The sequence below is a fragment of the Gadus macrocephalus genome, chromosome 6 (assembly GCF_031168955.1).
Source record: "Gadus macrocephalus chromosome 6, ASM3116895v1".
NCBI lineage: Eukaryota > Metazoa > Chordata > Actinopteri > Gadiformes > Gadidae > Gadus > Gadus macrocephalus.
The window spans coordinates 25,444,813-25,468,648 of record NC_082387.1 but is presented as its reverse complement, the minus strand read 5'-3'; the positions used below and the strand labels follow the sequence as shown (position 1 = coordinate 25,468,648).

The following is a 23,836-nucleotide window of genomic DNA, read 5'->3' as shown; positions in this document are numbered from 1 at the left end:
CACACACACACACACACACACACACACACACACACACACACACACACACACACACACACACACACACACAGACACACACACACACACAATGCACACCACGCACACACACACACACACACACACAATGCACACAATGCACACTGCGCACACACACACATACACACACACACACACACACACACAATGCACACCTCACAAAAACACCATACACACACAAACACACACACACCGCACACACACACACATTCATACACAGACACACACACACACAATGCACACCTCACAAAAACACCATACACACACACACCGCACACACACACTCACACACATTCATACACACACACACACACACAAAAACACACAAACACACACACACACTCGCTGACTGCGGGGATGAATGGCCGGCCGTCTCTTTGAAGTGAAGGGGGGTGGGGGGGGCATGGTCGTAAATAATAGATCCAGCTCTGTGAAGCTCCAACAGGTTGACTCACCCAGCATTGTGTCTGGCCTGCTGAATATTTCACGCCGTCGGCGGAGAACGTCCCCAGAGAGAGAGGACTCCTCCGTACGTCTCCCAGCAGGGTGACCCTCCCCTACCACGGCCCCCCTGGACCAGCGCCCCCCTGGACCAGCTAGATGAACACTGCTGCTGGGGAGGCTGGCCTGGGAGACTGGCCTGGGAGGCTGGCCTGGGAGACTGGCCTGGGAGACTGGCCTGGGAGGCTGGCCTGGGAGGCTGGCCTGGGAGGCTGGCCTGGGAGGCTGGCCTGGGAGACTGGCCTGGGAGACTGGCCTGGGGCCTCCAGACACTGGAGTCTGAAGTGTGTGAACGTGGGGTTTCAGTTTACCTTTTGCATTGTATCGTGTGTGTGTGTGTGTGTGTGTGTGTGTGTGTGTGTGTGTGTGTGTGTGTGTGTGTGTGTGTGTGTGTGTGTGTGTGTGTGTGTGTGTGTGTGTGTGTGTGTGTGTATACACATATATATTTATAAATAGTCATTTTGGTTGATTTGGTGGAAACTAGGTCAGGACATCTGCTACCTTTTGTCTGCTGTGTGTGTGTGTGTGTGTGTGTGTGTGTGTGTGTGTGTGTGTGTGTGTGTGTGTGTGTGTGTGTGTGTGTGTGTGTGTGTGTGTGTGTGTGTGTGTGTGTGTGTGTGTGTGTGTGTGTGTGTGTGTGTGTGTGTGTGTGTGTGTGTGTGTGTGTGCGTGCGTGCGCGTGCGTGCGTGTGTGTGTGTGTGTGTGCGTGTGTCCCCTCCCCCTCTAAGAGTCGTTACCTGAGTACCATGTGACCTGAGGACCATGTGACCTGGGGACCATGTGACCTGGGGACCATGTGACCTGGTCTCCAGGTTGACGTTCCAACATGGAGGAGGAGCTCAGCACAGATGTGTGTGTGTGTGTGTGTGTATGTGCGAGTGTGTGTGTGTGTGTGCGAGTGTGTGAGTGTGTGTGCGTGGTGTGTTTGTACATGTTAGTGTGTTTGCACCTGTCTATGTTCCTACATGTCATCGTGTTTGTGAGTGCATTTAAGTGTGTGTGTTAATTTGTCCTTTTGTGTGTGTGTTTTTATGTCTGTTGTCTTGTGTGTGTGTGTTTGTGTGCCTGTGTGTATATGTATCTGTGTGTGTGCATGCATGCCTCTGTGTTTGTCTGTGTGTGTGCGCGCCTGTGTGTGTGTGTGTGTGCGTGTCTGTGCCTGTGCGCGTGTGCGCGTCCTTGTGTGTGTGTGTGTCCTTGTGTGTGTGTGAGATCTCTGGGGTAAACATTTCCAGGTAGGGTTGTTTCTCGAGGGCGAGACAAAGCCTGTCCAGCAGCTCTGACCGGGATGCCAGGAAAACACACCGACACCAACCGATCGTCTGTCCAAACACACAGCGCTCCCTCAAAACACCCGCGTACGCACTTACCGTCTGTCGTACGTCCTGCCACTTAAACATATTACTCAGCATCGTGTGGCATCTTATCCTAGCTATCTCTGTTGTGTACGGGGAACGGGTTAACCTAGCGATTGTTAGTGCTTGCCACTTGGCTCTATGAACATCCTTACTGTGCCGACAGCGATATATATACGCTAGTTGATTCTCTTTCCTTTGACGATGTACTTATTGTAAGTCACTTTGGATAAAAGCGTATTCTAATGCCTTGAATGTAAATGTGAGTACTTTGACCTACAGCCGTGAGCACGCGGTTGTGAACATAAACCAGAGTATAAGATGAACAACCGTGCGATTGAACTCCCTTCTCGTCCGTTTGGGTAATTTATCCTTCTGAGTAAACATGAATTAATGCATCCATTCACCACTCCAACAACGACCGGTCATGGGTCATGCTGGGAACTACAGCTTGGGTAAGGCAGATGGGGAAAGAGCTGGTTTGTGTATACATATATAGCTCTCTCTCGCTCTCTCTCTCTCTCTGATACCTGAAACACCAGTGATGAGTATCATGATATCAGACAGACAGCCGTGCCTGTTTCACAGTAAACCACTCTCTGCCTCTTCACAGTAAAACTGGTGAATGATTGGAATGGGCGCGTTCCCGGCTTCCTGAAACGCGACCGTGAGACTTTACACCAAAAACGACAGACCCTTCCGTGACATCACCCAGGGCACAAGAGAAACCTTTCCTTACAATCACAGTAAGAAAATGTGACATTTAACGGAAACGGAGACATCACAACAGACCAAGACAAAAGCCCCAGGCCTGGACACAACTCACAGTGAAGTGAGACACATGATGTTATTGCGGGGGCGGGACCAGTGTGTCATCTGTACCATGTGGATCATTGGACGGCCGGGGGTGGGGGGGGCGTTCTGGATGACATCTCAGTGGAGATGAATTACCTCCTTCATGTGTGATATGAACAATATTAAACATAACGGGCTGAATTCTAGGAACTGTGGCACAAGGACGTGAACATTCCGTGAGCAGGGTGAAACAAAGGTGTCGGGTGCAAAGGATATTTTCCGTCATGGTTGTGTGTTACCAGAATATCTCCTGCTGAGGCCAACAGATGGCCGATGCTGGGGTGACCATGGAAGGGCAGCAGACAGTGTTGCCAAACTGGGGGATAAATCTGGCCCAATCTGGCAACACTGGCAGCAGAGGCTATGAGAGGTTATATGAAGCGGTGCGGCCCCCTGGTGGCGGAACTCCAGCATTACAATCTCAGAACAAATCCTGACGCTTTATCATCATTACTCCACAGAGGTCTATTGTGGGATATAGCTTTAGTGCGGCCGGGGTTTAAAATGTAACGTGAAACACGAAGGGAAGTCCGCCGAAGGGATATAAAGCATTAAACTCACAAAAGTCTCCACGATGCTTCGAGGTGGTCGTGGTGTACGCTGCCTCTGTGAGGGATGGATCAACGAGTGCTTGGTTATTTTGTTTAAATTAATATTATTATTGTGAATACATGTGTAACCTGATGTAATCTGATAACAAAATAATCACGTTTTTCATTTTACAATTACAACGATATCAGCATTCATGGATCACAGTAGAACTGACTGATAACATGGAGGAGTATGGGTTAAGTGCTACAGATAACAGTAGATTTACGGGCCAAGTTTTCTGATTAAAAGCACTTTGCGTAATTATATCGCGGCTCGTTGGTCTAGGGGTATGATTCTCGCTTCGGGTGCGAGAGGTCCCGGGTTCAAATCCCGGACGAGCCCTTGTCTATGCTTTAATCGATCGGATGAGCAGCAAGCGGAAACTTTAATGAGATAATCTTACATTGAATCAGACTGAACGATTGTGTGTTGTTAGGTTGGAGTGTGTCCAATATTTGACAGATCATCCATTACTAGGAAAAGTTTCTCTATAACTATTATTACAAATACCGTGTCTTTTCTTTCTGGTGTTTTTTTTGTGCTTTCACGAAAAGTAACGTATTACATCTAGGTATTAACTAATTATTACATCAATCATTATTAACTAAATTATGATTACATTTTAGGTTAACTTTAAAGTAAAAATAAAGGTTAACATTGGAGGATTGCACATATTGAATAAAGCTGACTGCAACAGGCTGCGATCACAGATCAGCTAACCATTTGGCGATTCTCTGCAGATGATTCATTGATACATTTGTGATAATTCATTTTACGGGATAATCTTTGAACTGTTATTTTGTCAAACAACAAAAAACAAATCAGTTCATTTCAGAAATCGAGACATCATTGACGCCTAACCATTGGTGGATTTCTCTGCAGATGATTCATTGATTGATTTTTGATCATTCATTTTACAAGATAATGTTTGAAGTGTCATTTTGTCATCCAAAGACCAAAAACAAATCAGTTCATTTCACAAATCGAGAAATCATTGAGAAGGACAAACGAGATTACAACATATCAACAAATCCCAGACTGGCTGGTGGCTGAGGTTGTGTTTGATAAACGACAGCAGCAGCCCAGGCGGGTGGAGTTACTGAACATTTATTGAACCATGTTGAGTATGAAGACACGTTCAATGCAGGACCTCTAATAATATCGTATAAAAATGAAAAAGGTACAAATAAAGACAGACAAGGCATTATAAACAACATCAAGACCGAGAGACACGTCCGACGGGACCGTCCCAATAAATGTTATTTCTATTCTTTTTTTATATATAAAAACGATTTCCCACCTCCTCAGTTGATTTCATCATTACAAAAAGTACCTCAGAAGGGGAGCTAACCGCGGCGTAGTGTTTGTCTTCATTTTAACAACACACGTTGAAAAAGAGCTTCTTTTCAGGATAAAAACAAATATTAAAGAACCCATTTCAAACCACCTTCTCTTCGAGTCCGTCTGAAATGCGCAACGCGGCGGTTGAAACAGCGCAGGCGGCGACGTCCCAACCGAAAAAAACGAGTCCTCATTCGATGAGGTCTGGGGGCGGAGCTTATGAAGGGGGCGGGGTTAAACGAGGGGGGCGGGGTCAAACACTAAATCTGGTCGGCTGGTGATGTCAAACTGAAATTGTACCGGGGGGCGAAAATTATACGACAGTACAATTTCTCGCCCCCCGGTACCATTTTGGGGTGACAGTGCCGCTTGCTACATGTACGGTATCAATCAACGTCCCAGAATGCATTTCATGAAATACTGAATGTCAAAACACGAGAGGGAGGGGGAGGGGAGGGAGGGGGCGGAGTCCTTTTGAAGCTGCTCCGGGATTGGCCGTTAAGGGCGCTTGAGCTTGTCGATGTGGAAGGTGAGTTTGAGGGCGGGACCAAGCTTCAGGCCCATGTATTTCATCATCATGTCGCTGCGCAGCAACAGGAGGGCTCTGCCGTCAATCTCCTGGAAGAAGGAAACGGAAATAAAAAAACGTAAAAAAAACAATGTGACTGGCCCAATGTAACATGAACGCACTCCTTTCATCCTCGTTCCTCAGCAAGTCGTGTGCAGCCTTATTTAGTTTAATCCCTTGAAAGTATTACGGAGATTCAGGTTTCATAAAAAGCTTCATGGTTAATAGAATGCATTTCTACTGCGCTCTTCGAACCAGGGGCCACTCAAAAAACCCTTTACGATATCGCCCGGCATTCACCCCTTCATGCCAGCATTCACACACCGACGGAGCAGTCAGGGCGAGGCGTCTCGCTCGGGGACACCTCGACACTCTGCTCGGAGGAGTCGGGGATCGAACCGGCAACCTTACGGTCACCAGCCAACCTGCTCAACCTCCTGAACCACATGTCATTTTGCCGTCCTTAAAGCTGCAGTATGTCGAATTTAGTGGCATCCAATGAAACAGACGAGTCAGAAATATAACCTCATATCGTTAAGTATGTTTTAATAAGAGCATCACCCCATGAAAATACCAGAAGGTATCCAGCATGAAAACCCCTGAATAAATATAAATGAATAATGAATAAATAGCATTTGATCTGTTGATTGATTCACTGATTACAACCAATCACAGCAGCCGTCTCCCCAGAGGACCCGCCTGTGGGTGCATCGGCGGCTGTGGTTGGCCGTGGCTGTGCCCGTGTACGTACGTGCTTCCTGAAGAGGTCGGCGTGCGGGGCCAGCACGGGGTCCACCTCGCGGATGTACTGCATGACCTCCTCCACCGTCCACAGGCCGGGGTCCTGGTGGCTGGGCCGCGGGCTGTCCCGCTGGCTGCCTGCGCCGAGGGGGCAGACAGGACCCGTCACTCAATAGTACCACCTCTGGTACTCGTACCAGTACCAGACATTGGTGGAAGTAATACTAATGAAGTAGTACTTCCTCTGATACTAGTAAGAGACATTAGTGAAAGTAATACTAATGAAGTTGTACTTCCTCTGGTACTAATACGAGACATTATGAAGTAGTACTTCCTCTAATACGAGACATTATGAAGTCGTACTTCCTCTGGTACTAATACGAGACATTATGAAGTAGTACTTCCTCTAATACGAGACATTATGAAGTAGTACTTCCTCTAATACGAGACATTAGTGAAGTAGTACTTCCTCTATGAAGTAGTACTTCCTCTAATACTAGTACTAGTACGAGACATTAGTCGAAGTAATACTAATGAACAGGTGGAGGGTTACCTGTGTTAGTACTAACAGGTGGAGGGTTACCTGTGTTAGTACTAACAGGTGGAGGGTTACCTGTGTTAGTACTAACAGGTGGAGGGTTACCTGTGTTAGTACTAACAGGTGAAGGGTTACCTGTGTTAGTACCAACAGGTGACGGGTCAGGTGGAGGGTTACCTGTGTTAGTACCAACAGGTGACGGGTCAGGTGGAGGGTTACCTGTGTTAGTACCAACAGGTGACGGGTCAGGTGGAGGGTTACCTGTGTTAGTACCAACAGGTGAAGGGTTACCTGTGTGTTTGGGGGGCGACCGGTGTGCTGAGGAGGGGGAGAGAGGGCTCTTCTTCAGGTGCTCCGCCCCTCCCACTCCGTTCTCCCCCAGGGCCTCACCTGTGCAGGTAAACAACGACTGAAGTTATTCAACCTACACTAATTAATTGGTAATTAAGTCGTAACATGCTAGTTGTAATGATGAAGATAAAACCCTGCAGGGCTAGCGGTGAGCTACAATGAGCTAGCGGTGAGCTACAATGAGTTAGCGGTGAGCTACAATGAGCTAGCGGTGAGCTACAATGAGCTAGCAGTGAGCTAGCGTTGAGCTAGCAGTGAGCTAGCAGTGAGCTAGCAGTGAGCTAGCAGTGAGCTAGCGCTCAGCCAGCAGTAAGCTAGTGTTGAGCCAGCAGTGACTTAGCGGTGAACTACAAGGTGCTAGCACTGAGCTAGCACTGAGCTAGCGGCGGTCAGGACCACACCCGGAGCCCCTACCGTCGGCGGGCTGGCGGTGGGCCTTGGCCATCTTGTGGGGCGGGGGGCTGGCGTAGGCGTCATGGAGGAACCTCTTGATGCCCCGCCCCGGGCCGCCGGGCAGCCCGTCCCCGAAGCCCCTCCTCTCTGGGGAACAGGGAGCACAGACACAGACACACACACAGACGCGTCAGTGGTGCTTCTCTACCCACAATAAGCCCATACTAATGGCTCTAACCTGGAGTGGGCGGGGTTAATTACCCAGAGTGGGCGTGGTTAATTACCCAGAGTGGGCGTGGTTATTGCCTGGAGTCGGCGGGGCTATTGACTGTGTGGCGTGGGCGTGGCTCTAACCTCAAGTGTGGGTGTGGTTATCAACCTGAGGGGGTGTGGTTATTACCTGGAGTGGGCGGGGTTAATTACCCAGAGTAGGCGTGGTTATTACCTGGAGTCGGCGGGGCTATTGACAGGGATGTGGGCGTGGCTCTAATCTCAAGTGTGGGTGTGGTTATTAACCTGAGGGGGTGTGGTTCTTACCTGTTGTGCTGTTTCATCACCTGGAGTAGGGTTAGTACCTGAAGTGGGCGTGGCTATTACCTTGCATGTGGGCGTGGCTAATACATATAGGGGATGTGGCTATTACCTTGCGTGTGGGCGTGGCTAATACATAGGGGGTGTGGCTATTACCTGGCGTGTGGGCGTGTCTATTACCTGGCGTGTGGGCGTGTCCCTCGTAGTGCAGCCCGCCTCTGGCCACCGGTTGGCTGCCGAACAGCGCGTCACAGTGCAGGTTGTGGCAGAGCTTCTCCAGGAAGCGCAGGACGTAGGTCACGCTGCTGACCGTGGGCAGGGTCAGCGTGTGCTGCTGCTGCTCGAAGTAGGCTGCAGGGGTCAGGGGTCAAAGGGGTCAGGGATCAAAAGGTCAAAGGGGCAGAGGACAGAAAGGGTCGAAGAACTGGGCTCATCTGACACGGTCTGGGTGACACTAACTCTGCACAACTCATATATAAAGTAGTGCTGTCAAGCGATTAAAATATTTAATCACGATTAATCACATAGTTAACTCACGATTAATCGCAATTTTTTTAGATGCTAAATATCCCTTGATGAACATGGAGAAGTGCATCGGCTTGCCTTGTGCAAATGCTTTTTTTTTGCGTTAATTGCGCGATAAAAAAAGTTAGCGCCATTAAAATTGGTTTGCGTTAACGCCGTTAATAACGCGTTTAACTGACAGCACTAATATAAAGTAATCATCGCAGTAGCAACAGTATTACTACGAATCACCGGAATGCAGTTCATTGCTATCATAAAACCCTCTCAGTTCATTAATGAACCTCGTTACTGGCAGCAACCAATCACAGCCCGGCTCCCTCCCCAGCTGCCGTCCTACCAGAGATGAGCTCGCCCCCGTGGCCGGGCTTCAACCAATCACAGCCCGGCTCCCTCCCCAGCTGCCGTCCTACCAGAGATGAGCTCGCCCCCGTGGCCGGGCTTCAGGCAGCAGAAGACGGTGTTCTGGTTGTGGGCGGCGTCCACGCAGGCCTGGACACACTGCTGCAGCACCACCGAGGCCCGGCCCGGCCCGAAGTGGTCCGGCAGCAGCTGCACGCGCCGCTGGTCCAGGTGGGGGCCCACCTTACCCAACTTGTTCAGGTACACGCACACTGGGGGGGTAGAACCAACGGGTTACACACTGGGGGGGTAGAACCAACGGGTTACACACTGGGGGGGTAGAACCAATGGGTTACACACTGGGGGGGGTAGAACCAATGGGTTACACACTGGGGGGGGTAGAACCAATGGGTTACACACTGGGGGGGGTAGAACCAATGGGTTACACACTGGGGGGGTAGAACCAATGGGTTACACACTGGGGGGGGTAGAACCAACGGGTTACACACTGGGGGGGTAGAACCAACGGGTTACACACTGGGGGGGTAGAACCAACGGGTTACACACTGGGGGGGTAGAACCAACGGGTTACACACTGGGGGGGTAGAACCAATGGGTTACACACTGGGGGGGGTAGAACCAATGGGTTACACACTGGGGGGGGTAGAACCAATGGGTTACACACTGGGGGGGGTAGAACCAATGGGTTACACACTGGGGGGGGTAGAACCAATGGGTTACACACTGGGGGGGTAGAACCAATGGGTTACACACTGGGGGGGGTAGAACCAACGGGTTACACACTGGGGGGGTAGAACCAACGGGTTACACACTGGGGGGGTAGAACCAACGGGTTACACACTGGGGGGGTAGAACCAACGGGTTACACACTGGGGGGCGCGTCTTCAGGGGGGGTGCGACGTGAGAAAAAAATAAACCCGAAAAAAACCCTGAAAGTCGATGATTCAAATCATCAGTCGTACTTCAACTGTAGAAGTAACATAACTAAATCAATTTTCACATTTTCAACCGTTTATCTTCGTGCAAACCATTTAACAAATCTACACACTTGTATCTTCAATAAAATCGAAACAGAATTTCGATATAATTTAAGATTTCTTCAGAATCACAGTTTTTGTTTCAAACCGGCATCGTTTTCAGTTGCTTATAATAATTTAGGTCACCATAGCAACGCCGGTAAACAAACCCCGCCGAATAGTCGAATCTCTGGACTGAAAAGGCAGATCTGATTCGACTCAGAAAATCGTCGGGGACAGCCCTAGAAAATAATATTGCTGGCTAACTTTAGCAAAATGAAAAAAAAATATATGTTTCAAATGTATTAAAATTATGATCAGAGATGTTTAAAATGTGTAAAATAATTAAAATAGCTTTCAAAACACAGGCAGTTAGAATTTTTTTTTTTGGGGGGGACTCAGCTGAATTTTTTTCTCTGAGGGGGGGCTCACTCTCTCACACTTTGAAAAACCCTGCAGTAAACAATGGAGAGTAGAACCAACACAGTTACACACTGGGGGGATAGAACCAATAGTTTAGACACTGGAGGGGATAGACCAACACAGTTAGACACTGGATTAGAACCAAGACATTTAAGGGTCGGAACCAATATCAACGCTTGCCTGAATCCATTTTTTTTTCAAACAACCACATTTAATCGCCCAGTTGCACACAGCCTCACTCCACCAGAGCACTGTGCTGTTCAGCAGGATGTAGTGTGTGTGTGTGTGTGTGTGTATGTGTGCGTGTGTGTGTGTGTGTCTGTGTGTGTGCATGTGCGTGTGTGTCTGTGTGTGTGCATGTGCGTGTGTGTCTGTGTGTGTGCATGTGCGTGTGTGTCTGTGTGTGCATGTCTGTGTGTGTCTGTGTGTGTCTGTGTGTGTCTGAGTGTGTGTGTCTGTGTGTCTGTGTGTGTGTCTGTGTCTGTGTGTGTCCGTGTCCGTGTCCGTGTGCGCGTGTGCGCGTGTGTGTGTGTGTGCGTGCGTGCGTGCGTGCGTGCGTGCGTGCGTGCGTGCGTGCGTGCGTGCGTGCGTGCGTGCGTGCGTGCGTGCGTGCGTGCGTGCGTGCGTGCCGCGTGCGTGTGTGCCGCGTGCGTGCGTGCGTGCGTGCGTGCGTGCGTGCGTGCGTGCGTGCGTGCGTGCGTGCGTGCGTGCGTGCGTGCGTGCGTGTGTGTCTGTGTGCGCGTGTGCGTGTCTGTGTGCGCGTGTGCGTGTGTGTGTGTGTGACTGTGTGTGTGTGTGTGTGTGTGTGTGTGTGTGTGTCTGTCTGTCTGTGTGTGTACCTGTGGGGGCCTGCAGGGCCGAGGTGGGGATGGTGGCGTGGTCCAGGGGGACGGTGCTGGTGTCGGGCTCCGGGGTGCTGCAGGTGGGGGAGGAGGGGGCGGCGTGGGGGACCACCCGCGGCTTCCTCTGAACACAGGGAGAGAGCCTCTGATTGGTTGGTGAGGGGAGAGGCTCTGATTGGTTGGTGAGGGGGAGAGAGCCTCTGATTGGTTGGTGAGGGGAGAGAGCCTCTGATTGGTTGGTGAGGGGAGAGAGCCTCTGATTGGTTGGTGAGGGGGAGAGGCTCTGATTGGTTGGTGAGGGGGAGAGAGCCTCTGATTGGTTGGTGAGGGGAGAGAGGCTCTGATTGGTTGGTGAGGGGAGAGGCTCTGATTGGTTGGTGAGGGGGAGAGAGGCTCTGATTGGTGGGTGAGGGGGAGAGAGCCTCTGATTGGTTGGTGAGGGGAGAGGCTCTGATTGGTGGGTGAGGGGAGAGAGCCTCTGATTGGTTGGTGAGGGGGAGGGGCTCTGATTGGTTGGTGGGGGGGTGAGAGGCTCTGATTGGTTGGTGAGGGAGAGAGGTTCTGATTGGTTGGTTAGGGAGAGGGAAGCTCTGATTGGTTGGTGAGGGGGAGGGGCTCAGATTGGTTAGTTAGGGAGAGGGGTTCTGATTGGTTGGTTAGGGAGAGGGAAGCTCTGATTGGTTGGTGAGGGGGAGAGAGGCTCTGATTGGCTGTATTTTATAAAAAAATAAATACAGAATACAGACAAACGAATATGCAAGAAAAAACTAAATAAAAACAAAAGAGGACGAGTTAAAAGCCGGTCCATAAATAAAAGCTTTAAAGGAGATTTAAAAGCAGCCAACGTGAGGCCAGCTCTGCTACCTTGCTGCCCGGTTTGGGCCCCCTCTTCTTTGGGATCTTGACGGGCTCCGGGAGGTTCTGGTTCTGCTGCAGGGCCACCCGCTGGGCCCAGTTGGCAGGCAGCCGGCCCCTGGGTCTGCCCGGGCCTAGGGGCCTCCCGGGGCCCACCACCACCGGCCGGCCGGGACCCACCATGGACCCCTCCAACCAGCCAGGCCTCCTCGCCCAACCCATCTGGAGGGGGGGGGGGGGGGGGGGGGGGGGGGGGGAGAGAGGGGGAGGGGGGGGAGAGAGAGAGAGAGAGAGAGAGAGAGGGAGGGGAGAGAGAGAGAGAGAGAGAGAGAGATAGAAAGAGAGAGAGAGAGGGAGGGAGGGAGAGGAGAGAGAGGGAGGGGAGAGAGATAAAAAGGAGTGGAAGAGAAGAAAGGGAAGTTCAGTGTGGAGTTTGGAACTTGCCGTTGAGCAGCGCAGCACATAAATTAAACCTCATGACGTGTTTAAAATCCTCCAACCAATTACTTCCATTGCATGCTTACATACATTATTTTACACTTGTTAAAATACCAGCACACGGTGTCTTAAATCATATGTTTGGTTAAATGTGTTCTGCTGTTCCAGCCCCTATAACGAGGTCTCCCCACTAACGAGGTCTCCCCACTAACGAGGTCTCCTCTCTCCAGGGGGGCGGACCACCGACCGGACCCCCCCCTCTACGTGGTCCAGAGTCGCCCACCCAGGGGGTCCCGGGTGCAGGCCGGACCGGCTCACCTTGCTGCCGGGCTTGGGGCCTCTCTTCTTGGGGATCTTGATGGGCTCCAGGCCCTTGCCCTGGGGCCCGCCCTGGGCCCCTGCCAGCGCACCGGGGCCCTTGGGCCCCCAGGGCCCGGGGAGCTTGGTTTTCCGGCGGCCCGGCTTGCGTCCTCGCTGGCCCGGGGGCCGTCCAACGGCGGGGGGGGGGTGCACGGCGTCCACGCTGCCGTCAGCCAGGGGCCCCGGGGTCTTGGGGAGGACGACTGAGAGACAGACGGACAGAGGTTATCACCATGACAACCATGGAAAGGTCACCGTGATATCCAACGTCTCCATGGCGATCACCATGACAACCATGGAGGTCACCGTGATATCCAACGTCTCCATGGAGATCACCATGACAACCATGGAGAGGTCACCGTGATATCCAACGTCTCCATGGGGATCACCATGACAAGCATGGAGATCAGCATCATGACCAACGTCACCATGGACAGATCGCCATGGTAACAAACGTCACCGAGGAGACCACCGTGATAGCCAACGTCACCATGGAGAGATCGCCGTGGTAACCAACGTCACCATGGAGATCACCATGGTAACCAACATCACCATGGAGAGATCACCATGGTAACCAATGTCACCATGGAGATCACCATGGTAACCAACCTCACCATGGAGATATCACCGTGGTAACCAACGTCACCATGGAGATCACCATGGTAACCAACCTCACCATGGAGAGATCACCGTGGTTACCATGGAGATCACCATGGTAACCAACCTCACCACGGAGAGATCACCGTGGTAACCAACGTCACCATCTAAACAACACACACAAGCGTCATCACCATGAGAACGACAGAGACATGGCCCTGCTCGTCTCGTTGACCAACTGATGGAAAAAAATCGAATGTCACCCAGCTTTGGTCTCCATGACAACAGCCAGAGTCGGTTCTGGTGATTGAGTCACTTGTACAAGGAGTCGATGGAATGAGCCAATCAAAACCCTTCCGCCATCAAGGGTTAGACGCTGCAGTGAGACAGCTGGAATAACTCAGAATAAACAGTGTATGTTAGTACAACTGTATTCTATTCACTGGTTGTAGAGAGGAGTACAGGCTGAACAACAGCCGCAGGAACGCTCTTAGATGAACCAGTGAACCTCATGACATGCAAGCACATGACGAGCACGTGAATGATGTGCACGTGCACCGCCCTGCAAGCGCTCATGTATAAATAAACAAATTCCATACGTACCAAACATTAGACGATAACTACACTCCCAAAGAAGTGCACACAACTACCAAACACAATAACAACTGTCAGTCGGTCAGTCAGTCTGTCCTTCCCTCTCTATGTAGTGTGTGTGTGTGTGTGTGTGTGTGCGCGTGTGCGTGCGTGTCAATCCACCCAACCTGTCTGAGAGCTGCAGTTTGTTTTTTTCCTATGAGGTCATCGAGTTCAGCCCCAGAAGAACGGCACGAGACCTCAGTCCACCCCGCAGGAAAACACCAAATATGGTCACGTGGCATTGAGCAACATAGCTTAGCCCCGGAAGCTAACACTCACCGTGATCCTCTGGAGGAAAGTAAAAGGATTCCTCCGTCCCCCGCTCTCTCTCTCGCTCTCTTTCCGCTCTCCTCCTCTCCCTCTCTGTTCTCCTGAAGCACTCGCCGCTCCTTCTCTCCCTCCGCGTTGCTCCTCCCCCCGTCCCTCCCCCGTCCCTCCCCCTCCCTCCCCCTCCCCTTGATGTAAATATTGAGTCTTTCACAGTCACCAGCCATATGCTTCGGCTGGATCTCTCTCTCTCCCGCATCTCTCCCTCCCTCTCGCTCTCTCTCCGTCTCTGTCGCTCACTCTCTCTCTCTCTCTCTCTCTCCCCCTCGCCCTCTCCCTCTCTGTCGCTCTCTCTCCCCCCCCCTCTCACGTTATCACACTGCCAAGACCAGGCCCGCGAGGGGGAACCCAACCACACACACACACACACACACACACACACACACACACACACTCAACCACAGACGCTGACACGCACAGACGCCAGCTCCTCTTGGGTGAGTGCCAGGCCTCTCGTTAAGCCGACAGCCCCCCCGTGCCCTCCGTATGCCCCCCCCCCCCCTGCTCCGTCCCATCCCGTCTCTGGATCGCTACACTTCCTGTCCCCTGGTGACAGCCACAGGAAGTGTCAGAGAAGCAGGGCTGTGATTGGACCACTGAGCTCTGGGTACAGCCTGAACGTCCACGTCCACACACTCACCGGCGGGACCCCAACGGCGGGACCCCAACGCACACACGAGGACATGGAGGGTAGACCTCCTGAGACCCGGTCCAGCCCCTCCCTCCTCACACGAGAGTGAGAGAGTGAGAGAGTGAAAGTGTTGCCCAATAGACCTCTGAAGAATAAGTCCCACCTCCGAGGTCAAATGTCTATGGGACTTGGACATAACATCGGGTTTTTGAATGACCGTACATAACAAACTCTGTAAGTGGCGAAGAAGTAAAAGCTGGTTCACGTTTTGAACCACACACTTGTTCCATCTGGTTTCGACTGGGTTTTTGGATTGTCGATGCCGTTAATCCAAAAACCCAGTCGAAACCAGATGGAACAAGTGTGTGGTTCAAAACGTGAACCAGCTTTTACTTCTTCGCCACCTACAGTTTGTTATGGACGGTCATTCTAAACCACGATGTTATTTCCCGTAGACATTAGACCGAGGGAACCGGAGCATTCGGAGGCGGGACTTATTCTTCAGAGGTCAGAGGTCATTCTCCAAGTGTCACAGAAGTGTCTGACTCTGACCTGAGGCTCAGCGTCAGACACTTCTCTCTCATCAGTAGAACTTCAAACCAACAGAGCCCCCCTACAGCCAATCCACCCCTCAGCCCTCACACACACCCTGCACACATGGGTGAGCTTGCTGACCTCTGACCTTTAGTCCTGGCCGGCTGCTGAGGGTTACCCCATCCACCACACCACTCCACCTCAACATCCACCATGCCAAACCCAATCATCCACCCCCACCAGTCCTGACCTTTAAGGGCCGATTGTGTTCCCACGTTCCCGCAACGCGGCGACGCCGTCGTGAACCTTCGCGGTTCTGCGTCGGGTTTCAGCAAGCCGACCAATCGCAGCCCTCGCTGCTGCGTCGCCTCGACGAGAGGCTACAATTTTTGGGGAGGCGCGCGTCCGGCCCTTGCGGCGAACGCAAGGAGGGTCCGTGAGGACGTAAGGGGTCCGTACACGTGAACGTGGGACCATAATCAGCCCTTTAGTCCGCCTACCACTCCACCCAAGGATGCACCCTGTTGTGGGATACTATACCCCCCGGTCCTGACCTTTGGTGCCGGGGGGCTGCAGGTGGTCCCCGGTGAGGGCGCACCAGCCCACGGGGAAGACGTCGCGGGAGTCGTAGCGGCAGTAGTAGTCGAAGGCGCCCCTCCAGCCGTCGAAGGTGACCAGCACCTCGCCGCCGCGCAGCGCGCCCACCGTGGCCGGGCAGATGAAGCTGGGGTTCTTACGGTCCACCGCCTCCAGCTTCAGCCCCACCTGGAACGAGTTCTGCGCCGGGGCCGCGGGCTCCTGCTGGGGGGGGCCAGGGGGGGAGGGAGGGGAGGGGAGGGGAGGGGAGGGGAGGAGGGAGACGGGGGAACTCTTATTCAGCGAGAAGCCACATGGAGGGGTGGGGTCCTCGATGGCTGATACGTTGTGGGGTTGATGGTAGAGGAGGTTCATCGATCACAGAGAAGAACACAAATCAAACCCGAGGAAATGTGTCTTTGGAAAGTAGAATACAAGAGACATGAGACGCTGATACAGGCCAGCCTGTGAGGCTAGCCCGGAGCTAGCCCGGAGCCAGCCCGGAGCTAGCCCGGAGCCAGCCCGGAGCTAGCCCGGAGCCAGCTCGGAGCTAGACTCGAGCTAGCCAGGAGCTAGCCTGGAGCTAGCCTGGAGCTAGTCTCGAGCTAGCCGGGATCCAGCCCGGCGCTAGTATCGAACTAGCCTGGAGCTAGCCTAGAGACACGCCTGGAGCTAGCCCATAGCTAGCCCGGAGATAGCCAGGAGCTAGCCCGGAGCCAGCCCGGCCGGCTCCACTGACGCCTCACCATGGTTGTCATGGTAATGCGTCAGTGGCCAGGTGAGCGGTGTGCAGCTACCTTGTGGAAGATGCGTGCGGGGGCCATCTCGGCCCCGTTGAGGGTCTTCAGGAGGAACATGGGCCAGGAGGAGGCGTTGAGCCGGAACCCTGGGGACGCAACACGCCGGCACTCAGAACAGAGGAGCTGGGGGCGGGGGCTCGGCCGCTGAGGGGGACTGCATCTGGACTCACGCCGCCGTGAGGGCACGCGCGTGTGTCCCTTTAGGAGGATGCATCTCTGTGTGTGTGAGTGTGTGTGTTTTTGTCCTTATAAGTGCATGTGCATATGTGTGTGTGCGTGTGTCCTTTTTACTGTATGTGCATGTGTGTGCGTGTGTGTGTCCTTTTTAGTGCATGTGCATATGTGTGTGTGTGTGTCCTTTTAAGTGCATGTGCATTTGTGCGTGCGTGTGCATGCGTATATATATGTATGTATAGATGTGTATCTGTGAGTGAGTGTGTGTGTGTGTGTGCGTGTGCGTGTGCGTGTGCGTGTGCGTGTGTGTAGGTGCGTGTCCTCACCCAGCGGCGGCTGCAGCATGCCGCCGTTCTTCTCGCAGTGGCCGATGGGGTGGATCTCCGAGGAGTCCGCCAGCCGCCAGAAGTCGTTCTTGTTGTCGGAGCCGTCGAGGCGGAGGCGGAGCCTGGCGCCCGTCAGCGCCACCACGGTGGCGATGCAGGTGGACGTGGTGTTGCGGGGGTCCAGGGCCTCCAGCTTCATGCCCGCCTTGAACTCGTTCAGCGGGGGGGTGGCGCTCTGGGGGGGAGGAGGAGGGGGGACTTGAACCGACAACCTCTAAACCAGTGGTTCCCACATGGGGGTACGCGCACCCCTAGTGGTACGGTGGAGTACTGCAGGGGTACTCAGCAGGTTTAAACTCTAAAAGCTCGACTAGGGCTGCTTGATTACGGCAACTATCATAATCACGATTATTTTTGAGTTTGAAAACATTATAAATGTATTCAGCATGTCTCTCCCAAAAAACACTTTGTAACTGAGAACTTTCGCCTTAAAAAAATACATTGGCCATAAAGAAAATGTTCAAATCCAAAATAATGAACATATATGTATCCAGTGACGACTACAGTTTTGCCATTTATATTAAACAAAAAAAATACTAATAATGAAAATGAAAAACTTGATTACCGGTATGTTAGTTTTGTTTTTAATTAATCAAATCGAGCTTTCGATTTTTCCTAAGCTAGAAAATGGTAAATCGACTGAATGGACAAGTGGTTGAAATCATCAAACACGAGAAAGGAGAATCCATGAAAAATAATCCAGAAGCACCAAAACGGCGTCAGTCAGGAGGAATATATTATGATGAGCTTCACCCCTACATGCTCTGACCTGCCCCTGGTGTTGTGCTTCTTTTGTGGGGAGAAATTAGCCAACAATTGCATGAAGCACAGGCCCGTGTTTCCCACTATATTGTGAGTATTTGCATCATTTTAATGCTCATGTTTACGCTGCCAAACACACGAGTTGAGTTATTTATTTTTACTCAACAAAACCCAAAAATGTTTTGTGCCGATGAAAGGGGGTACTAAAAACTATCTCAGAGGGGGTACACCAGAGGAAAGTCTGAGAACCTCTGCTCCAAACAAGGCCTTTGAGCGCTGAGTCAGTGTGGGCGGAGTCAGTGTGGGCGGGGTCAGTGGGAGCGGGGTCAGTGGGGGCGGAGTCTGACCTGTCTGAAGTAGGATGCGGGTGCGGCGGTGGCTCCCGTCTCCTTCAGGTACTTCTCCCAGCTGAAGTGACCTATGGGGACGCAGGGGGCGGAGCTTCGTCAGACGGGCAGCGCGTCGTACGCGGAGGCGGGACTTATTCTTCAGAGGTCTATTGTGATTCCGCTCCACGCTAAAACGTCGGAGCATTGATGCATCGGTCGGGATGTGCGTCAACGCTCCGACGTTTTCCGCAGACACAGAGTTGAGCTTTCAGACATTTGCATTAGGTTCGATGAACCAGTATGTCTACTGGTTACGGGTTACTGGTACCTGCTTGGTACTGGGAGGGCACTCTGGAGGGACGCCCACTGCGTGCGTGTTTGATCCGTCTGGCATCTTTCCATTCGACGGCTTAAAGAAACGACAACGCAATTACATCAAGACGTAACCACGAGAGCTATGACCTTTAACCTGTAATCATCCCTCCACCCAAACAAGACCAGCTGGTCCAGGACCAGCTGGTCCAGGACCAGGGGATAGAGGACCAGGGGATAGAGGACCAGGGGATTGAGGACCAGGGGATTGAGGACCAGGGGATTGAGGACCAGGGGATTGAGGACCAGGGGATTGAGGACTAGGCGGTCCAGGTTTCGGTACCTTTCTGTGGCACTGGTTTCCTCATACTCAGCGATACGGTCCCAGGTCTAGAAGACGACTGGTCTCTTCTGTGAAGACAACGTTTACATTCAGGGCATTTAGAACACACTTTCATCAAAGTAGTAGTACATTTGTCAGAAGATCATCTAGACTATCGGGCTTGAACTGAACCCCCAACGCTTATGTAATCCGATGTACAACCAACCCAGGATGTGGCCCAACTAGTCTGTCTGTAGTGCTCTGGAGATCTGTCAATCTCTGTGAGCATGCTTGCATTCATCAGCAAAACAAACTGCGAAAGCACCACGTGTACTCTAAAGCACAATGTTTGTTTTGGCCACATACAGAGCTTAAATACATAAAAGCAGACATTTGAAAAACACAAACGCCTTTACTTAACAATGGCATGCCAGAAATGTAAACCTCCAATTAGTTTCAGTGGCCGCGTTAAAAATGTTATTCATTACAGTACAGATCAAAACGTGTTGGCAACGAGCACACACACGCATACACCCACGCACCCTTGGATAAACAAAACACATGCTCGGATGCACACACAACGACACATACACACACACACAGGCGCAGCACATATTATCACACAAACACAACCACAACACACACACGTGGATAAACATGACGTTACCTTAAAACTTCATAACAGTGAAACGCTCCTCTACTCCGGTCAACTCCCCTTTCAACAGAAGTGCGCCTTTTTCCAGAGCCGAGCGGGGGAAGGCCACCCTCTCCCTCCTGTTTCCGCCTGGCAAAGTGACAGGACCCCGGGGTTAGAATCGCTGATCTCACGATGACCTCAGCTCCACTCTGACCTCAGGTACCATGCAACATGCGTGATCGGGATGCGTTTAATTAATTAACGGGAACATAACACATAACCACAGGCACACCGCACACACGACACGGACCCACGCCAGACGCACACACCGACACGCAGACGCACACACCCACTCCGTTATGTTCACGTCCAACATGCCTGGAAACTAAACTTGCCTTCCCCGATCCGATCGCATCCCCCCTGGACTTCAACACATGATGTGATGGTAGCCACACGGCGGAGAGCCTATCTGTTAGGGATCGCATCCCCGCTGGAGCTCAACACATGTGTGGAGGTCCCTATCTGACCCTATCTGTTATGGATCGCATCCCCTATAGCAGGGCAGGGAGGGAGGCTGCGATCCTCAACAGATAGGCTTCCCGCCTTGTGGCTACCATCACACGTGTGGAGGTCCATTCATAAAACGCAAAGCACACTTAAGAAACATCTCTCTAACATGCATGTTTTGGTGTGGTTGTAACACCCAGCCGCGGTCCATCCCCCTCCCTGCCCACCGGAGGATAGAGGGTAGGGACCCGTGTCTACGCCTGGAAAACAATGCTCACCCTTCGCACAGAATAGCGTGATTCAAGCCCGTGCCCCTCGTTCGTGAGGAGAACCAGTGATACAAATAAACAGATCCAAACGTATCCCCACACAACATCCAGCATGCCCCCGATGCTACCGGAGTATGCTAACAGCGCAGCTAGCTCCCGGGGAGCTGATCCTCGATATTAGCAGAAGCCCCGCCGCAGGGTATGAGTGCGGAGAGTTGGGGCTCTGCAAACCCCGCTGGGGATCGAACACAATATCTAGTTTGTTTACCTTTGTTGGGCAATGTGTTTGTTTTTGGTTCTGATGTTGATTTAGTGCGTGTCCGCCATTTTTCCCACACGACGAGGAGGGGGATGTTTTGCCAACATTGGACAGACGGGCTGGGAGAGGGCTGGGAAGAGAGGGTAAACAGCACCCCCCTGTGGCAGGGGAACCTACGGCGCTGCTCTGCTGCAGTACTTCTACTAACCCTACTAATACCCTTCTTCTACTCATACGTACTACCACTACGACTAAAACTCTACTACCTATACTACTACTACTACGACGACTAATAATCTACTACTACACTCTCCTACTGCTACTACTACTACTACTAACTACGACTAATGCTATACTACTACTACGACTAATACTTTACTTCTACTACTACTACTACTAAGGGGGCACTCACACTAGGCAAAGTTGCCCTGTACCGTACTCAAGTACGATTGCTGAGACTGATGATAATGTCCTGCCAACGATCACCCAAGAACTACCCCTCTCTATTCTCCTCCCTTCGCTTTCCTTTCCAGAAGGTTCATTATTCATCACATTGTAAATACTGTGTATGCACAGTGTATCTTTAATACATCTGTTTATAGGAGATACTGGAATCGTTATAATATCCCACATACATTCGATATAATGAGTACCTAATATTGTAATATCTGATAACGTTAACGTTTTATACTTTGACCTCTTATTTGTTCACCTGCTTTGGCAATGTTAATGTTTGTATCTCGTGCCAATAAAGCATTGTCAATTAATTGAATTGAATTGATAAGATCACCCTCTGGTGCTTCCCGTCTTCCATGTCGGTCAAGCCAGGTCAGAGTCTGTACATCTTAGGATGGAGGTGGAGCCTGACTGTCATGTCAGCTTAGCTCAGGAGGTAGAGCAGTTGTCTTGTAACCGAAAAGGTTGCTAGTTCAATCCCCAGCTCCTCCTAGCTAGGTGTCGATGTGTCCCTGAGCAAGACACTTAACTGCTCATGACGAGCTGGCTGTCGCCTTGCATGGTTGACTCTGCCGTCAGTGTGTCAATGTGTGTATTAATCAATGTATGTCGCTTTGGATAAAAGCGTCTGCCAAATGCCCTAATTGTAATTTAGCCACTGAAAGTCTGATTCAGTCGAAACCCCCCGTACGGATCTTGTGGAGCTAGCTGTCTCCTAAAAGAAAACACATCAGAAACCAACACAACTATAAGGTGAGCATACTGGAGCATGCTTACAACTTCTATCGTCATCATGGGAGAAAATGGAACAGTTTAAAGGAACCATGAGCAACATCTTGCTCTCCTGTCTGAAACCAGTGTGGGGAAAGGCAGAGACGACTCAGGGCCCTGTTCCAATTCCATGAGTGTTTTGTGACACCTCCCCACAGCCCCCTCTTCTGCTACAAGACCCTTATCGTTTGATTTGCTCAGAGCTATCCCCAGGGGGTCGGTGACCACTGGTTCAGTTATCTCTCTCTAGGACCTCAGTCCATTTCTCAGTTCACTTAGATATAAAGGTTAACCTAGTATGGTACAATTACAGCTAAATGTTAAACACTGTATTCACGTATTTACCCTATGATTAAAGGAGACGTTATCTGGCCCATTTGAGGGAAAGGTCAACAAATGCCAACGTCCGGAGGGACTTTCATTCACACCGTTTGCCAATTCAGAGATGAACCCTGGTTACATAGCTTGCCCCCCCCCCCCCCCCCCACTACAGTCTCCATGTCTCATGGTACTTAACCTAAACTAGTCTGCGTTATGAATGTATTCAACTGGCTCATACAGTGGTATTGTTGTGAATTGTTTTTATGTATTCTTATTGTTTAAATAAATTTGATTTTTATTATTATGCTCATTATGCTCAAATATGTTACTGATGCAGTTTGAAGAGAAAGTTAATTTCTTTGACTTAAACATTTTGTTTTTTTGGTTTCCAGGAATGGCTAGTTTTGTGTCCTTTTCCGAGGAGGCGGTCTTCTCACGTCCGATCTGTCTGGAGGTGTTCATCATTCCCTTGTCAACAACCTGTGGACACAACTTCTGCAGAACCTGTATTACCAAGTTCTGGGTTGAACAGGACCGGTACAAATGTCCTGTTTGCGACGAGCTCTTCCACACACGACCTGCTCTATGGGTCAACACCTTCATCTCAGGGATGGCTGCTGAGTTTACAAGGTCTGTCCTACGCAAAGTGCCTTGTGTTAAACCGGGAGACGTTCCCTGTGAGGTCTGTACCGGGACCAAGCTGAAGGCCGTGAAGTCCTGCCTAAATTGTCAAGCCTCCTGCTGCCACGCACACCTGGAGCCTCGTCAGAGAGTCGCAGGACTGAGGAGACATCGGCTGGTCGAGCCTATGGATCATCTGGAGGACAGGCTGTGTACGACACACTCTCAACTCCTGGAGCTCTTCTGCCAGACTGAGCAGGTGTTTGTGTGTCAGATCTGCACAGAGATGGGCCACACGTTCCATCCTTTTGTACCTCTGAAGGAGGAATGTAAGGTGAGGACAGCTCAGCTGGGGAAGATAGAGGCTGAGGTTCAGCAGAGGATTCAGCACAGACAACGGATGATTCAGGAGATCCAATACACAATAAAACGGAACAAGGAGGACGCAGACAGAGAGCTATCCGAAGGAGAGCAGGTCCTCACCGCTCTGATGCGCACCATCGAAAAGGCCTGGTAGGACTTCCACAAAACGGTCGACGAGAATCGGAAATCAACAGAGGAACAATGTGAAGGTCTCATCAAAGAGCTAGAACAGGAAATAGAAGACCTGACCAAAAGACGCTCAGATATGAAGCAGCACTCACACGTCGCAGATCACCTAGATTTCCTCCAGACCTTCCAATCCGTGAAGCATCCTCCATGCTCCGGGGCAACAGGGGTGATCCGTCCTCCGCCGCTCCCTGTAGATACCTTCAGGAGTTCCTCAGGGTCGGCTGCAGGAGACGCTGAACACGGAGATGAGGCAGCTGCGTGACGCGGAGCTCAGGAGCCTCCGGCAGTACGAGGTCGACGTGACTCTGGATCCTCGCACGGCCGACCCTCAGCTCGTCCCGTCCGGCGACGGGAAAACAAGTCTGCGATGGGGATGAGCTGGCGGGGCCCCCAGACCACCGAGGGAGGTTCACCCTGTGTCCGTACGTTCTCGCAG

The 23,836-nt window shown here is 51.5% G+C and overlaps 2 protein-coding genes and 1 non-coding gene across 6 annotated transcripts; 2 read left to right on the top strand and 1 right to left on the bottom strand.

Annotated features, from left to right (window-relative positions):
* Nucleotides 1-3,609: 3,609 nt before the first annotated feature.
* Nucleotides 3,610-3,681, top strand: trnap-cgg (transfer RNA proline (anticodon CGG)). Its single transcript has one exon. It is a non-coding gene; the product is annotated as a tRNA-Pro (tRNA).
* A 749-nt stretch (nt 3,682-4,430) lies between these two features.
* On the bottom strand, nt 4,431-20,831 carry LOC132458842 (polycomb protein SCMH1). Of its 4 annotated transcripts, none has more exons than XM_060053166.1 (17): nt 20,689-20,831; nt 19,675-19,791; nt 19,029-19,096; nt 18,702-18,782; nt 18,392-18,462; nt 17,223-17,457; nt 16,720-16,808; nt 15,901-16,147; nt 12,580-12,824; nt 11,833-12,045; nt 10,966-11,092; nt 8,738-8,938; nt 7,983-8,153; nt 7,293-7,418; nt 6,819-6,917; nt 6,000-6,127; nt 4,431-5,298 (listed from the first exon to the last, which is right to left on the bottom strand). In XM_060053166.1, exons 3-17 carry the CDS (start codon nt 19,051-19,053, stop codon nt 5,179-5,181), a joined length of 2,178 nt encoding a protein of 725 aa, XP_059909149.1. In that variant the 5' UTR covers nt 19,054-19,096; nt 19,675-19,791; nt 20,689-20,831; the 3' UTR covers nt 4,431-5,178. The 4 variants fall into 4 exon arrangements, with proteins under 4 accessions (XP_059909149.1, XP_059909146.1, XP_059909148.1 ...); XM_060053163.1 differs by lacking the exon at nt 20,689-20,831 and adding an exon at nt 20,430-20,652; XM_060053165.1 differs by lacking the exon at nt 20,689-20,831 and adding an exon at nt 20,430-20,651 and having other exon boundaries at nt 15,901-16,144.
* A 1,790-nt stretch (nt 20,832-22,621) lies between these two features.
* Nucleotides 22,622-23,431, top strand: LOC132459600 (E3 ubiquitin-protein ligase TRIM47-like). Its single transcript, XM_060054246.1, has one exon. It carries the CDS (start codon nt 22,622-22,624, stop codon nt 23,363-23,365), a length of 744 nt encoding a protein of 247 aa, XP_059910229.1. The 3' UTR covers nt 23,366-23,431.
* Nucleotides 23,432-23,836: the final 405 nt, after the last annotated feature.

Excerpts from the sequence above, each read along its gene's own strand:
- LOC132459600 (XM_060054246.1), top strand. The coding sequence starts at position 22,622 with ATGGCTAGTTTTGTGTCCTTTTCCGAGGAGGCGGTCTTCTCACGTCCG.
- LOC132458842 (XM_060053163.1), bottom strand. The coding sequence starts at position 20,527 with ATGTTGTGTGGGGATACGTTTGGATCTGTTTATTTGTATCACTGGTTC. Across the intron at positions 19,792-20,429 it reads CACGCTATTCTGTGCGAAGG|GCGGAAACAGGAGGGAGAGG; the intron begins GTGAGCATTGTT and ends TCACTTTGCCAG. Across the intron at positions 18,783-19,028 it reads GAAACCAGTGCCACAGAAAG|CCGTCGAATGGAAAGATGCC; the intron begins GTACCGAAACCT and ends CGTTTCTTTAAG.